The sequence below is a fragment of the Spea bombifrons genome, chromosome 5, assembly GCF_027358695.1.
Source record: "Spea bombifrons isolate aSpeBom1 chromosome 5, aSpeBom1.2.pri, whole genome shotgun sequence".
In the NCBI taxonomy this organism is placed as follows: domain Eukaryota; kingdom Metazoa; phylum Chordata; class Amphibia; order Anura; family Pelobatidae; genus Spea; species Spea bombifrons.
In genome coordinates, this window is record NC_071091.1 from 79,340,038 (window position 1) to 79,352,847 (window position 12,810).

At 38.4% G+C, this 12,810-nt stretch overlaps 1 protein-coding gene across 1 annotated transcript in view; it reads right to left on the minus strand.

Annotated features, from left to right (window-relative positions):
- Positions 1-1,720: 1,720 nt before the first annotated feature.
- ROCK1 (Rho associated coiled-coil containing protein kinase 1) overlaps positions 1,721-12,810 on the minus strand; it is a 47,650-nt gene continuing 36,560 nt past the window's right edge. The window contains exons 20-33 of the mRNA XM_053467062.1: positions 12,477-12,661; positions 11,252-11,321; positions 10,732-10,835; positions 10,191-10,356; positions 9,301-9,394; positions 8,761-8,846; positions 7,659-7,847; positions 7,377-7,542; positions 6,105-6,175; positions 5,896-5,984; positions 5,530-5,608; positions 4,496-4,757; positions 3,867-4,071; positions 1,721-3,477 (exon numbers count right to left, since the gene is read on the minus strand). Of these exons, the coding sequence (XP_053323037.1) occupies positions 3,474-3,477; positions 3,867-4,071; positions 4,496-4,757; positions 5,530-5,608; positions 5,896-5,984; positions 6,105-6,175; positions 7,377-7,542; positions 7,659-7,847; positions 8,761-8,846; positions 9,301-9,394; positions 10,191-10,356; positions 10,732-10,835; positions 11,252-11,321; positions 12,477-12,661 (1,770 nt within the window). The 3' untranslated portion in view covers positions 1,721-3,473. The remainder of the gene's footprint in view (positions 3,478-3,866; positions 4,072-4,495; positions 4,758-5,529; positions 5,609-5,895; positions 5,985-6,104; positions 6,176-7,376; positions 7,543-7,658; positions 7,848-8,760; positions 8,847-9,300; positions 9,395-10,190; positions 10,357-10,731; positions 10,836-11,251; positions 11,322-12,476; positions 12,662-12,810) is intronic.

Genomic DNA, 12,810 nt, shown 5'->3' on the forward strand with positions numbered 1-12,810 from the left:
CGCCCCGATCAGTTTTTTGCCTTTAAAACAGCCCAGACCCATCGAGGCAATTACTCCACTAGAACTCTGAAGGTGTCCTGTGGTATCTGGCATTAAGATGGATGCATCCTGGTGCCATGTGTTCTCCAGGTAAGCGAAGCACACAGACCCGGCCACCTTCTTCCATTGCTCCGTGCTCCAGTTCTTATGCTCGTGTGCCCGTTGTAGGAACCTTCAGCAGTGGACATGAGTTAGCATGGATACCCTGACTGGTCTGTGGCCACGCAGTCCCATAGACAACAAACTGCAAATGCACTGTGCGTTCTGACACCTTTCTATCAGAACCGGTATTAACTTTTTCAGCAATATGAGCTACAGTAGCTGATCTACTGGATATCACCACACATGCCAGCCTTTCCCCCCACATGCATCAATGAGTCTTTGCCACCCATGACCCTGTCACCAGTTCAGCGCTTTACCTTCCTTGGACCACTTTCGTTAGGGCTGATCGATGAAGCATTAGTAAACCTCCAACATGTATATTTATGAAAATTCTCTGATAATCACCGACATTTACTCAGGCCTCACATTACCTGGTTTGTATGTATGGAGTGGGTTACATCCAGATATCCCCAAATTCAGACTCTTTGGACATAAAAGTAGAGTCATGCCACAGGATTGTTGAGCTGCTTGGCAAATAGACTTGTTTTCTAGTTTGGGTAAAGTTATGCTGAATAAAACATCCAAAGCGGTGGTCAATAAATATCATGATGCTTTAACATGTATTCTTACTGCTTTATACCAGGTAATCCGTCACAAAACTTGATGGCCTATGCCTTTTATCTCTGGTAATATTTGATTGTAGGTCCGGCTGGTTGGAAAATACCTTGAGAAGCCATAAATGTCCTTCTGTTGCTAGTACTTGGCAAGTGTACTACAAATGTTTATATGTAGTATGTTGCGATATACATACCAAGCGCACATGGTTCACAATAATAGGGGTTGATGCTTCAAGTTTAAAAGAAGATAAAAAAAAGTGTTATATACTAAGGTTTGCTGACATTTATGATATATTGAAGGCTAATTGTATTAAATAAGTTTCTCTGTGGACTACACTCCCTCTAAACAAGTGGTCCTCAGGGACCTTATTACATCAACAAATGGAAAAGATCAGTAGTCACCATCTAATGCCATATTTAGCATAAACAAGACACTTGATGGGGTGTGTGGCAGCTGGAGCACAGTGGAGCTGGGTCCCTGAAGACTTGCGCGGTGGGGGGGGTTGCCTTTTGGCTACCACCCCTCCTTGAATACTTCAGGGTGCCCACGTTGGAGGTGAAGGGGGGTTGCAGAATCTGTCCCTCAGGCTGAATATGTGCAACCCCACAAAAGGTAGAATGGGGATCTGGTCTCCACTGTGCCCCCACATCTTTTGGAGCACTTTTTCTCTCCATGAGGAGGGGACCCATGAGGTAGCTTGGATTCTTACAAATATATTTTAAAAAAATCCACCACCACGTTTTACTATTCAAAGTCATTTCCCATTGTAGCATTGCCTATAACTTTATAGCACCAACCTTAAACACTGCTGTGTAAATATCTATATATTTTTTATTTTTCTTTCCGATTATATTATGCAAGAGAAACGGCCTTATGGCAAAACCAACCTTTTGGGGTTTTTCCGTGAACACAATAGAACGCAGCATGTTATTCACTACACACTAGTCATAAGAAACAGTCGTTCTATAAATAAATTTTTATTTCTTTTCAAATGATCACACAGTCATTAGCATATTAATAACAGATATGTTTATTACATATCCATCAGTGCGGATTCAATACCACTTGGAACATGCAAATTGCCTTCAGACAAACCAGTTTCCAGTGCTTTTTTGTGTTTTTTTTTTTGTTTGTTTTTTTATAATTTTTTTGTGTAATACACAAAACTGCAAAGCAATTTATAAATTACTTAGGAGGTATTTGGTAAAAAAAATTATATATATAATTTATAAAAACCAACCATTATTGCCCATATCTTTAATCATCTCTGCTATTCAGCAATAGCCTTTTATTTTAGATTTCCTATACCATCTGTTCATAAAACAGAAAACTCTTGAATTATTGTTGTAACGGTTTGAACTATTTTTACGCTCCGCAGATTTATTAAAACAAACCATATCAGGTAGTTTTGATCAGTGATTGCATATAAAAAAAATAGATATGTCTGAACAATTTGTAAAAACAAAAATAAAAGGTTTTTGGGGAATTTACATTTGATTGCTGACATTAAAGGTGGTTCAGATGAAAGTGGCAGTCCTACTTTAGAAGTAGTAACTGATACTTTAAGGTTACTATTAGACAACTCAAGTTCAGCTGTTCTAGCTCTCATGATCCTCCGCTGGTTATCATGGAAGAGGCTTGGTTCATTACAAAAAAAGGTTAAGCTGCTGATTGCTTCTCCTCACTCTATACAGTCTTTTGTAAAACATTTCTCCCTCTAGTTATAGTAGTTTAACAAAAATTTAAACTAGGGAGTGAATGGTATAACCTTACAAAGAAAAAAAACAAAAACAAACAGGTCTTGTGTCCCTACAGACATGGCAGTAAAATAACTCAAAGGCACTAAGAACAAAAGCAATACCCAAATAAAAAGTGTTCTAACAATAATTTACAATTTCACACAGTGCATACAAATTTTTTTATATGTCCTTTAAGTTAATGTTCTGTATCATTAAAAACCATAAGGCAACACATGACAGAGTAAACGAAATGATGTACCCAAAACACATTTTTTGTTTTGTACTGTTAAGATTTCTAATGCCTCTATTAAAACACAATATGGCTTGGCAAAAATAAAAACAAAAACATAAAAAATTTAAAATGCATAGTTTTGACCTTTCACCTTGATGAACAACGTTATAAAATCTTGCCCCCCTGTCTGCGTTTATAAGGCCGACAGAAAGTGTAAAGTGAAGGCACTAGAGTTCAATTTGCCGCTGATCTTCTTGCACATTGAACCTGCAGTCTTTGCGAAACTGGCACAGATTGCGTAGGAATAGCTGCAGTTCTCATTTTGAGACATATTCATTTGCTCCCCCTTTTGTGCTTGGCCTTCGATATAAATGGCAATCCATTTATAGATGTAGTAGCGCCGATCTGTATGTATGTAAGGAAGGCTGCATTCCATCTCAACCGACAGGCTTTGATAGATATCCACAGACAGTTTTTGAATAATATAAATATATATGAATATATACGTAGCTAAGCCTTGTTTTACTTGCATTACATAGTAATAATTCATCTAATCTACATTGAGGCAAACCCGCAATAAAGGAAAAAGTCACAGCATGCTTCTCGTGCTAAGCAAGGGGAAATGGAACTGCAGTCTTAACCCTGAAACCTGTGATACAGATGGCAGAAGGAATGGCTGTCTGTCTGAGCTGCTTCGAGATGTGATGGAAGACCCGATCCACAGAACCGTGGTAAAGGTGTGCTTAGCTGTACAAGAGAGAGATGGAAAATTAGTCAATCCTAGAAAATGGGTTTTACAAATTTTAAAAGATATTTTAAGGTTGAGAAATAAATAAAATGCACGGTGAATATATCACTGATTTTGTCCATCTCTGTTATTAAACATTTGCACAAAAAGTAGGTGTGCGTTATGCTGTATTAACAGTATCAGATTTAAAGAGCATTGCTGAGATAAATGGAAATTAGACATGGCTGCCCTTAAAAAAAAAAAAAAAAAAAAAGAAAAGAAATCATTACAAAAGCGAACTTACAACCGTTTTTCACTTTCATATCCTGAGTCTGAAGAATACAAACATACATAGCAGTTTATGAAGAGAATTCATCGTTCTCCCACGCTATCGATCTGTAACCTTTACCTGGCTTTTCCGGATGCTGTTTTTGACGGCTTTCGGAAGGACTGGTTTGCTGATCTCGTAGACATCGTTCTCGGAGACACGCGGACAAAGTTCGTAGGTGGTGTTTTGGGGATTTTCTTCACCAAATGTGACACCCATTTCTTCTGTTCATCCTGAGTGCTTGCCAGCAAAAGCATATCCCGTGCAGAGGTCACATCATAACTCACTAGATACAAAAACAAACAAGAAACATACATTTCTAATCTGTGGAAAATACATTCTATTTTTTTTTTAAAAATTACTAACGGAAGTCATTAATATTTTAGAGCTTCTTGATCCAAGGAGAAATCCGATTGCCACTTGGAGCCAAGAAGGATTTTTTCCCCCTGATGGCAGAATTTCGAAGTAGCTTAATTGGGGGGGGGGGGTTGCCTTCTTTTGGATCAAGAATAGGAAGGTTAGGTAGAAGGGTTGAACTTGATGGACTTAGTTCATAAGGTTGAAAAAAGACCTATGTAAGTATGTAAGGCTCGCTTTTTAGGCAAGAGACAAAAATAAGTTTTATTGCAGATAGTCTACTAAAAACTATGAAATGTCCCATGAGGCACAACACAGGCATTTCCTAAATGTTCCCCAATTATCTTACTGACCTTTGCAAGGAGCAATCAACTCTTCCTTTTTATCCAAGTGATCTCTGTGGCACTTTACATGGCACTTTCGGCATTCCAATGCCGGAGGCGGTTTGAAAACATGCCACAAAGGTTTAGCACAAGCTTCACAATTTGCTGGAAAGTGGTAAAGTGTAGGAATGAACTCGTGGCCCTTATGATTGAGAAAGTTTGTCTTCTCCATTTGCTGCACAGGTTCTAACTCTTGGTCCTTCCTACATTCACCCTCATTGGCATAGAGTATCTGCAAGGAGAACAACACATGAATAATTACATATCTGTTCCCAGGTGTATTGTCAATTGTTTTTTCTAAATCTTAAATGTTACTTTTTTGTGTCCCCCTAGCCCCATTTGGCTTCTGCATTCAATTATGTGATTACAGTTAAAGAAGTAACATAACGCGTTTAAGACTGGATCACACTGTTTTGATCTAACTTGCAGATATAAACCTGACTGCTTTTGATTTTGAGGGAATTACAGCACCATGTCGCATTAAAAGGCAGCAGAGAATTCAATCTCAGTACACGTGTTATTAATAGCGCTCCATTACATAATGAAAGCCCAACCTCTGCTGCAGGAAGAGTTTGGCTGGCCCTGTATAATGTATAGTTAACGAGTGAGAAGTCTCATTACACATTCAATAATACAATGCATCCCCACATTCAGGCGGAAACTAAAAACTTGTCCCTTTCAAAAGGCGTTCTCACCCATCAGCTCCTAATCTTATTCACCTTTCTCTTAAATTCCACCACCCACTCTTTCCCTTTAGCACATAGTTTGTGCTCTATATTAGCTCATAGATCGATAGATAGATAGATAGATAGATAGATAGATGGATGGATAGAGAGGGCCAGATCAGCCCTCTTGCTGCATAAATCTTGCTACAGTTGGCCCATCATAATGAATAATGAAGAGTTAAAACCACCACTACCCCTTTAGTGAATAAGCTCCTTTAGTATTAATCTTACCTAAGGTAAATAAACAAAATATAAGATAACAGAAAATTATATCATTACCTGAAATATTCTAGGGATCTCTTCAGTGTTTGCTCGATACACATCTCCTTGTGTCACAGGGCGGACATGGAAGAGCTTACTGAAAAAACACAAGACGCGCATGATTAATCTTGTTGATTCTTTACATATTTATGGATACGCATAACAAAAGCTGGTAGAAGTAGCAATGCATTGGCTTGTTTCTCTCAAGAAAAAAAGCCACAACCCTATTTCTGGCGGGAACACGGTATGAGAGATAATCGTATTCTGCATAAATGGTACACTTGTATGTTTGAATACACTTAAAGTGTTAGTGAAATGCATACTTCATTAACGGCGACGATTAGAAATATATTATTTTACCAATCAGAAGATTACTGTACTTACTCGATATCTAGTACCATGAATGGGTTGGACTGTTCCTTGTTCTGTTCGTCGTTGTAAAAAAGAATCTTTTTACTACTAACCACCACATACTGTAGAGAGAAGGGAAATTGTTATACATTTGGCAGCCAAACTAAACTGCCTTAAGTACAGCGTATAGTGTAAATGATCCTCGTGATATTCATGCATTTGAATTAAACAAAGATCGATACCTGTTTCTTCCACCCATATCTTTTGATGTTCCCTCTGTTTGGTATGGAGAGCCAGCCTTCAATTCTTGACTCTAGATGAAAAAAGAAAGTCGATTGAAACAAAGTTATTTCTGTCACTTGCCTGGCAACCGGAGCGCAGCGCGATAAATAGCAACATGCAGAATGAAAACAGCATAGCAGAGAATGCAGACGCTGGATTCTCGCCACTTCATGCTCGGAAACAAAAACTCGCTAAGAACGACGCAAGTCGAACATGAAGAGAATTCAAAAACAAAGACAAAAGGTGATGCTAAATACAAATGGAGACTTGAAACATAAATGAAGGCATGAAGTGCAACAAGCAATCGATGTTCAACACATAGCAGGCAGGAAATGTTGAGTTCCATTTACTCACAGAGATTACAAGAATAGGAAAGAAATAAGGAATGCAGGAAGACTCGACTAGACGGAGAATAAAAGACAAACATTTTGTTTAGTGTGAAGAACAGGTTGGATCATTAGAAATTCACCATTCGCATGGTTTGTGTACTGGATATGCTTAGCACTGCTATACTAACTCCCATAGACAGTTATTCTAAACCCAGGACTACTAACAAAGGCACTGCAATGACACACACACCTACGAAACGATGATCCACCAACACCACTGTGTGCTAGCAAAATGAAACAAAATATGTCTGCTAATGTCATACACAAACGTTTGCAGAAATATGCCCTTCGCCTCCCCTCATCCATTCCAACGCATAAGACTATTGCAGTTGTTTTTGAGCTTCCCTAAACACAATATAGGGTTCAGAAGAGTATTGTATACAAGACTAGCCAGAGAGCGATCGTAAGTAACCGTTATGGTCTGACCACAGAATGTGTTGTACACGGCTACATTCTTGGAAGAGAAATGAATGAATGAATGAATAGTAGACTTTACCAATCTGCATAATACAAGGCTCATTTCCAGACTACAAAAGAGGAAGCGAGCATTGGAAGAACGGAATTATAATTCTTCCAGTGGATTGATCCGTTATTTCAAATCATTTCTATTAAAATGATTACAAATAATAGTATTGCATTGCTCATTTTAAATTGTTTTGCCATTAGCTGTAAGATATTTGCTTTGGCCCAGAACTCTATGAAGATATCAGAACGCTTCATGGAAAAACAAGGTAGTAAACCAGATCTATGTTTAAAGAATGAAACATTATCTGCTCTAGGAAATGAATGAAGGCCCCATACTGAATAAACATCCCCCATTAACAGTACAAAATTGCAACTTACCCCCTATAATTCCATCTGCGTCATCTGGCTGTAGGCTGGCAACGCTGGTAGAATCCATACGCAACTGAAGGTCTGCAAGCCTAGCACGCAACTGCTCAATATCACTTTCTTTACTGTCTAGCTGCATCTGCAGGTCGTTCCTGTTACTGCTTTCTTCAGTCAGTTGCTGGAATATATACAGTTAACATGAAGTATTATGAAGTATTAAAAAATACCAAAAAAACCCTAAAATGACACATTCATAAAGCAAAGCCTGCCATGTGCAGCATTAAACTGTCGTACCATTAACATGTCATCTAGTTCCTTCTGGTACTTGGCTACCATCTGGTTATATTTCTCCTTCTCCTGGTTCAGGTCCAGTTGTAGCTTTCTGTTTTCCTTCTCTTTCTTTCTCAAATCTTGCGTATTTGCTTTCTTTCGGTCCAACTTGAAATCTTTTCTGTTCATTATTTCAGCTAGTTTGTTCACAGCCTAAAGACAAACAATCATCACATCACATGGTTAAATGCCATCATTACTAGATGCTGTATTTTCACAACATTTTACAGTCTGCTGTTCACGGGGCGCAGCCAAAGTGCTGAGCAACAAAGTGATGTGACACCACACACCCTCGCCCCATTTTATATCTCATCTCCTATAATCATGGAGGGGAAGGTTGTTGGTTCTCCAGTGCTCCTCAGACATTTCTTGTGTCTACGCTCCTTCACTCTTCCTGGCCCATCTCAAAATCTGGACTGAATGGATATAAAGTTCTGGAAAAATCACCTATTGAGCTCCACTATTCAGTCTTGGGCACCACAGATAAGGAAAATGAAAGCTGCTTGAGTGAGCCAGGAAAAGATGGAATCGTGATGCCATTTATTGGGTCAATATCGAAAAAGAAAAATGTAGGTCACACAAGCTTTAGCGATTTTAAATGTCTTTTCTCCAAGGAGTAATCCCAAAACCTTACATGACTCCACATCTTTTTCCATGTTCACCCCCCAAAAAAGAAAGAAAAACTCCAACGAATGACTACCCTGACGCACAGGTGCTTTGCTGTCCTGTTGGGGAGGTGAGGACAAGTAACTGTCCCTAACCATCTAGGAATAGAAGCATTCAGGCCCATAAATAAAGCATTTTAACAAACAGATTAAACACAATAAAAATATAGCTGCACATTATAAAGGCTAATATGCAAATGAATAACGGGGCAAGTACCAAGATAAGAAAAGTAACAATAATCAAAGTTTCCTAACTTGGCTCAGCTCACCTGAGCCAGACCTACTGGTTCCTGTAACTACACAGTTGTTGGGAAATTGAAAATGTTACAACTCTCCAAAGAAAGCTCAGATTAAAGACGTCAGAGTATATTCAAACATATCAAAAATGATTGCACGGTTACCTGGGTTTTGAGGGTTCTCTCTGTGTTAATACTTTTCTCGTATGTAATTTTCAAGGTGCTAATTTCGTCTTGTTTCTGTCTAAGTTCTAGAGAAAAGTAAACCAAATATACATCACACACATTTCAACTTAACAACAAGAGTAAAGGACTTGCGGCTGCAGAGATAAAACACCCAAAGGCATTTCATACACAAGCATGATGAGACTTGCTAGCAAAAACAGACATCATAGTGAATAAAGAGTACATGTCTGCGAACACATGGAATACAAAACTCTCCAAAGAATAAGGAAAAGGAAAAAAACCTCATATGTACAAATTTATGGATACGAGGTCAACCTAGTCTGCTTTCACACTTGGATGAAGTCAAGCTGCTATCTATGTCAAACTACTTGCTGAAACACCAACATAACTTCTTGAGATGCAGAAATCTGTATTTCCACTATATTACACATACGCGGATCAGCCAGCAGCGTAGATAACCCACTGGCTGGCCATATCCAAACATATTTCACATAGACCACTGTGGAGGAACGCACGCACCTTCTTCGAGCTTCCTTGCCTTTTCACTTATCTCCGTGTTTTCTTTAGTAAAACCCTGAACGTCTTTGGTTAAAGTGCTATTTGTTTCTTCCAGCTGCAGAGATAAAGATAAAAATACAACATACGTAAATGATTTGGCATGCATTATACTCACTGAAAATAATAATAGAAACCAAAGGGGGAAAAAAGATAACTTAAATCACTAAAGCAGAGTAAGCAAAAAAAAAAAAAAAAGCTAACGCGTGTAACATAGCTAAGTTTCTCAAAACTAAATGACGCTTTTATCTTTTAATACCATTTAAAACATCAAATAAAGTAGTCATACAATGTTATATACAAGTTAATCTTAAATATGCCTTCTGTAAGAGCTGCCAAAATGAACAAAATAGTGGAATAATAAACCTTGTGATTTTAAAATTCATTGCAATCCATAGAGGGAGTGCAATTAGTGGCCTGGAGTTCTGTGTTACAATACAACAGTTGCAGATATGTTTAAACACTATAGCAGCTCGTGCTGTGTGCTACAAGCATACCAGTAGGCACCATTATTATACTGGATTATAGGTTTCTAAATAGGAACCTCTGAGGCTTGGGTGGCGCAGCCTGGAACACATTACGGTTATAAACAATAGCAAGTCGTGCTTCACAATGGCAGGAAACATGAACTCTGCGAGCGGAGGTTACAACAATGAAGCATTTAGAACGATCCTAAGGGGTTATTCAAATGTATTTTCTATTCTCGTCGACAGTACCTGCTACTACTTAATCCTTTGTAGAGAACTAAATCAGTGTTAACGTGAATGGTTCCCAACTTCTGCGGTTCAGGACCCATTTCCTTTAATTATTCTTAATTACCCAACACAAGAAAGCAGTGTCTAAAGAGTTCACACCTTGCGTATCGTTTGGTCCTTCTCCACGAAATCATGCCTGCTTCTTGAAGACAGTTTTTTATTCTCTTGAGACAGCTCAAAACACTGCTCTTCCAGGAGCGCCCGGGCAAGCTGTTCCGATTCCGCTTTAGTAACAGCCAGATCCAACTGGGCAGCCAGAGCCTCTCTGCAAGACAGATGGCATTCACTGTACTTCGCAACATCGCAATCTCATTCATTTACATTTTAAAGCACCGTTTATTTATATCCCATATGATGGAGTCAAACAATCATGCATATGATTATATGATGTGCATATTACGTACAAAACAAGAAATTGCCTACATACTCTATGAAGGTGTCCGTCTAAAAGATCGAAATACACCAATAAGAAATGTTGTGCGTGGTACAATGCGCTCATCATTTCAATATTCTTAAAGATAAAAGCCAATATTTCATTATTGGAAATATAAATCGATTATTCTTTTAATTAGTCTCTCTTAGTGAGGAAAAACATCTGTCCCACGGCCTAAAGACCTTCAAAGAAGATCTAGAAACATACTTGTCACCGAGAACTTCATGCAGTTTTTTGTCAAGTTCTTGGTTTTGCTTGGTTTTCTCTTCCACTTCCTCTTTCAGTTCTTTAACCTGAGTTTTGTAAAGGGTCTGTACAACAAGAATGAAAATGTGTTTTATTATTAAACTGTGTATTTTTAAAGCCATGGGGCTTACAAAAAGTAATTCATTTGATGTACAAAATGTGTTCTTATCTGTTGGAAACCCGACTAGGCCAAACAACATTTTGCCATATTCTGCCAGGATCTATTATGATTCGTGGTGGTATTTCTACCTTGGCAGCAACACTAACAGGGCTTCATGTGAAATGGGTAAAAATGGGTCCACATATGCCTTCATTGGGTTGCCTGGTAAGCATGCTGGAGTATAAAGAGTTTTGTGGTGCCAGATATGGATGCCATGTATCAAGATTAAAGGAGTACTTGGAAAATGTATATGTATGTTATTTGCCAATGGTTTAGTTTGGTTACAAAACTATTTTAGTTTGCGAAAATAGATATACTTACAGAGAAATACTGTTCAGCTTCAAGTTGATCTTGGAGTTCCCTCATCTGACCTTCATTACCTCTGTATTGCCTGGTAAAAGGACAAAGATGGTCAGACTGCCACAGAGGCACTTGTCTCTAAATTATGAAATCGTACAAGAATCTCTATAATAAGACAGACTTGGGTGACTAGGTAACACAGGTGGTCGTCGTATTATTTTCAAACGGAAGAGCGCAGTAACGGCTTATTAAAGCTACATTAACAGCAAAACACCCACTTACCTTCAAATTAAAATACACTGATAATCAGTGTCATGCCTTAGAGGAAAATTTTCAGGCATTACATCTTTTGAGCCATTTTTACTGGCATTGTTTTGCGATTTGCGGTTTGGTTGTAAGGACATACCGTGCATTATGTCATCAATACCGCTGGATTTACTATTTATTAGAATATATACATTTTTTTGTAACAGAAAGTTACAAGCACACAGGGAACGGTTGTAATAGTCATTTTTCTGATTGCAATGATAATAGGATATCCTAAGAATGTGTTAATGACCGCTTCATGCAGTGCCTAATCCAGGCAGCAAGTACTATAAACTAATTAGAAGAGCCAAACTTTTATCCTGTTTTGCAAAGCTTTAAAGTTCCCACAGCGTCCTCCAAACAAAAGCGAGACAAGAGAAGCCACATGGAAAGTTTTTGGTCAGACCTTCTACAAAGCTCAAGGATGCATTGATTTAATAGTATGTTCACCTAAATCCATATTTAAAGTTCTGAATGGGAAGCACTGCATTATGACAGAATTACTAGTAGTGGGTCTAATATTGACCTTGTAATGAACTAATTCATATAAAAAAAAGCGCAACATATTCAGCAAAACCTGGTGCAATACAATAATTGACAACGTAGGAGAAAGAAGTGTTTTGGTGTGGCCCAACCTAGCACAGCAATATCATTTTACTCCTTTACTGGCTAAGAACATATTAAAGAACAAGCCAAGAATGCCACTCATTAAGTAAATTACCCCGCTCTCTCCCAGACTTTATGTCACCAGCTGTCAAAATAGAGTACCAAGGAAAAACATGTAATTGGCAGCTGAAATTGCCAAGTTCATATCAGACGGACAGCATGGAGAAAAGGGGAAAGTTACATTCCTCATGGCTTAGGTTTCACAACACTAGTAACAATGTTTGGTACCCGAGAGTCTATCATCCGCAGTGCTCGGACATTAATGAATGCTTACTTGGTTAGTTGAACCAGTTCAAACTCTAGCAATCTCTTCGCTTCCAACAACGTATTTATCTCTTGCTTTAAATGCTTCTCTGATCCTTTCAGGTTGTCTGCTTCAAACGCTTGCACCTTCAGTTCATTCTGCGTCATGTGCCTCCTCTTCGTCTCTTGCTCCAACTGCAGTGTTAGCTGTTTAACCTAGAAAGCATAGTATATACACAAAGAATTAGGTATGTTCTGCTCACCATGTGTGAAGGGATAGGGGACGATACATTGATAAATGATAATACTATTCTTATGTATCGTTTCAGATAGCGAGGTACAAAAGGTAGACAGGACATGATTGC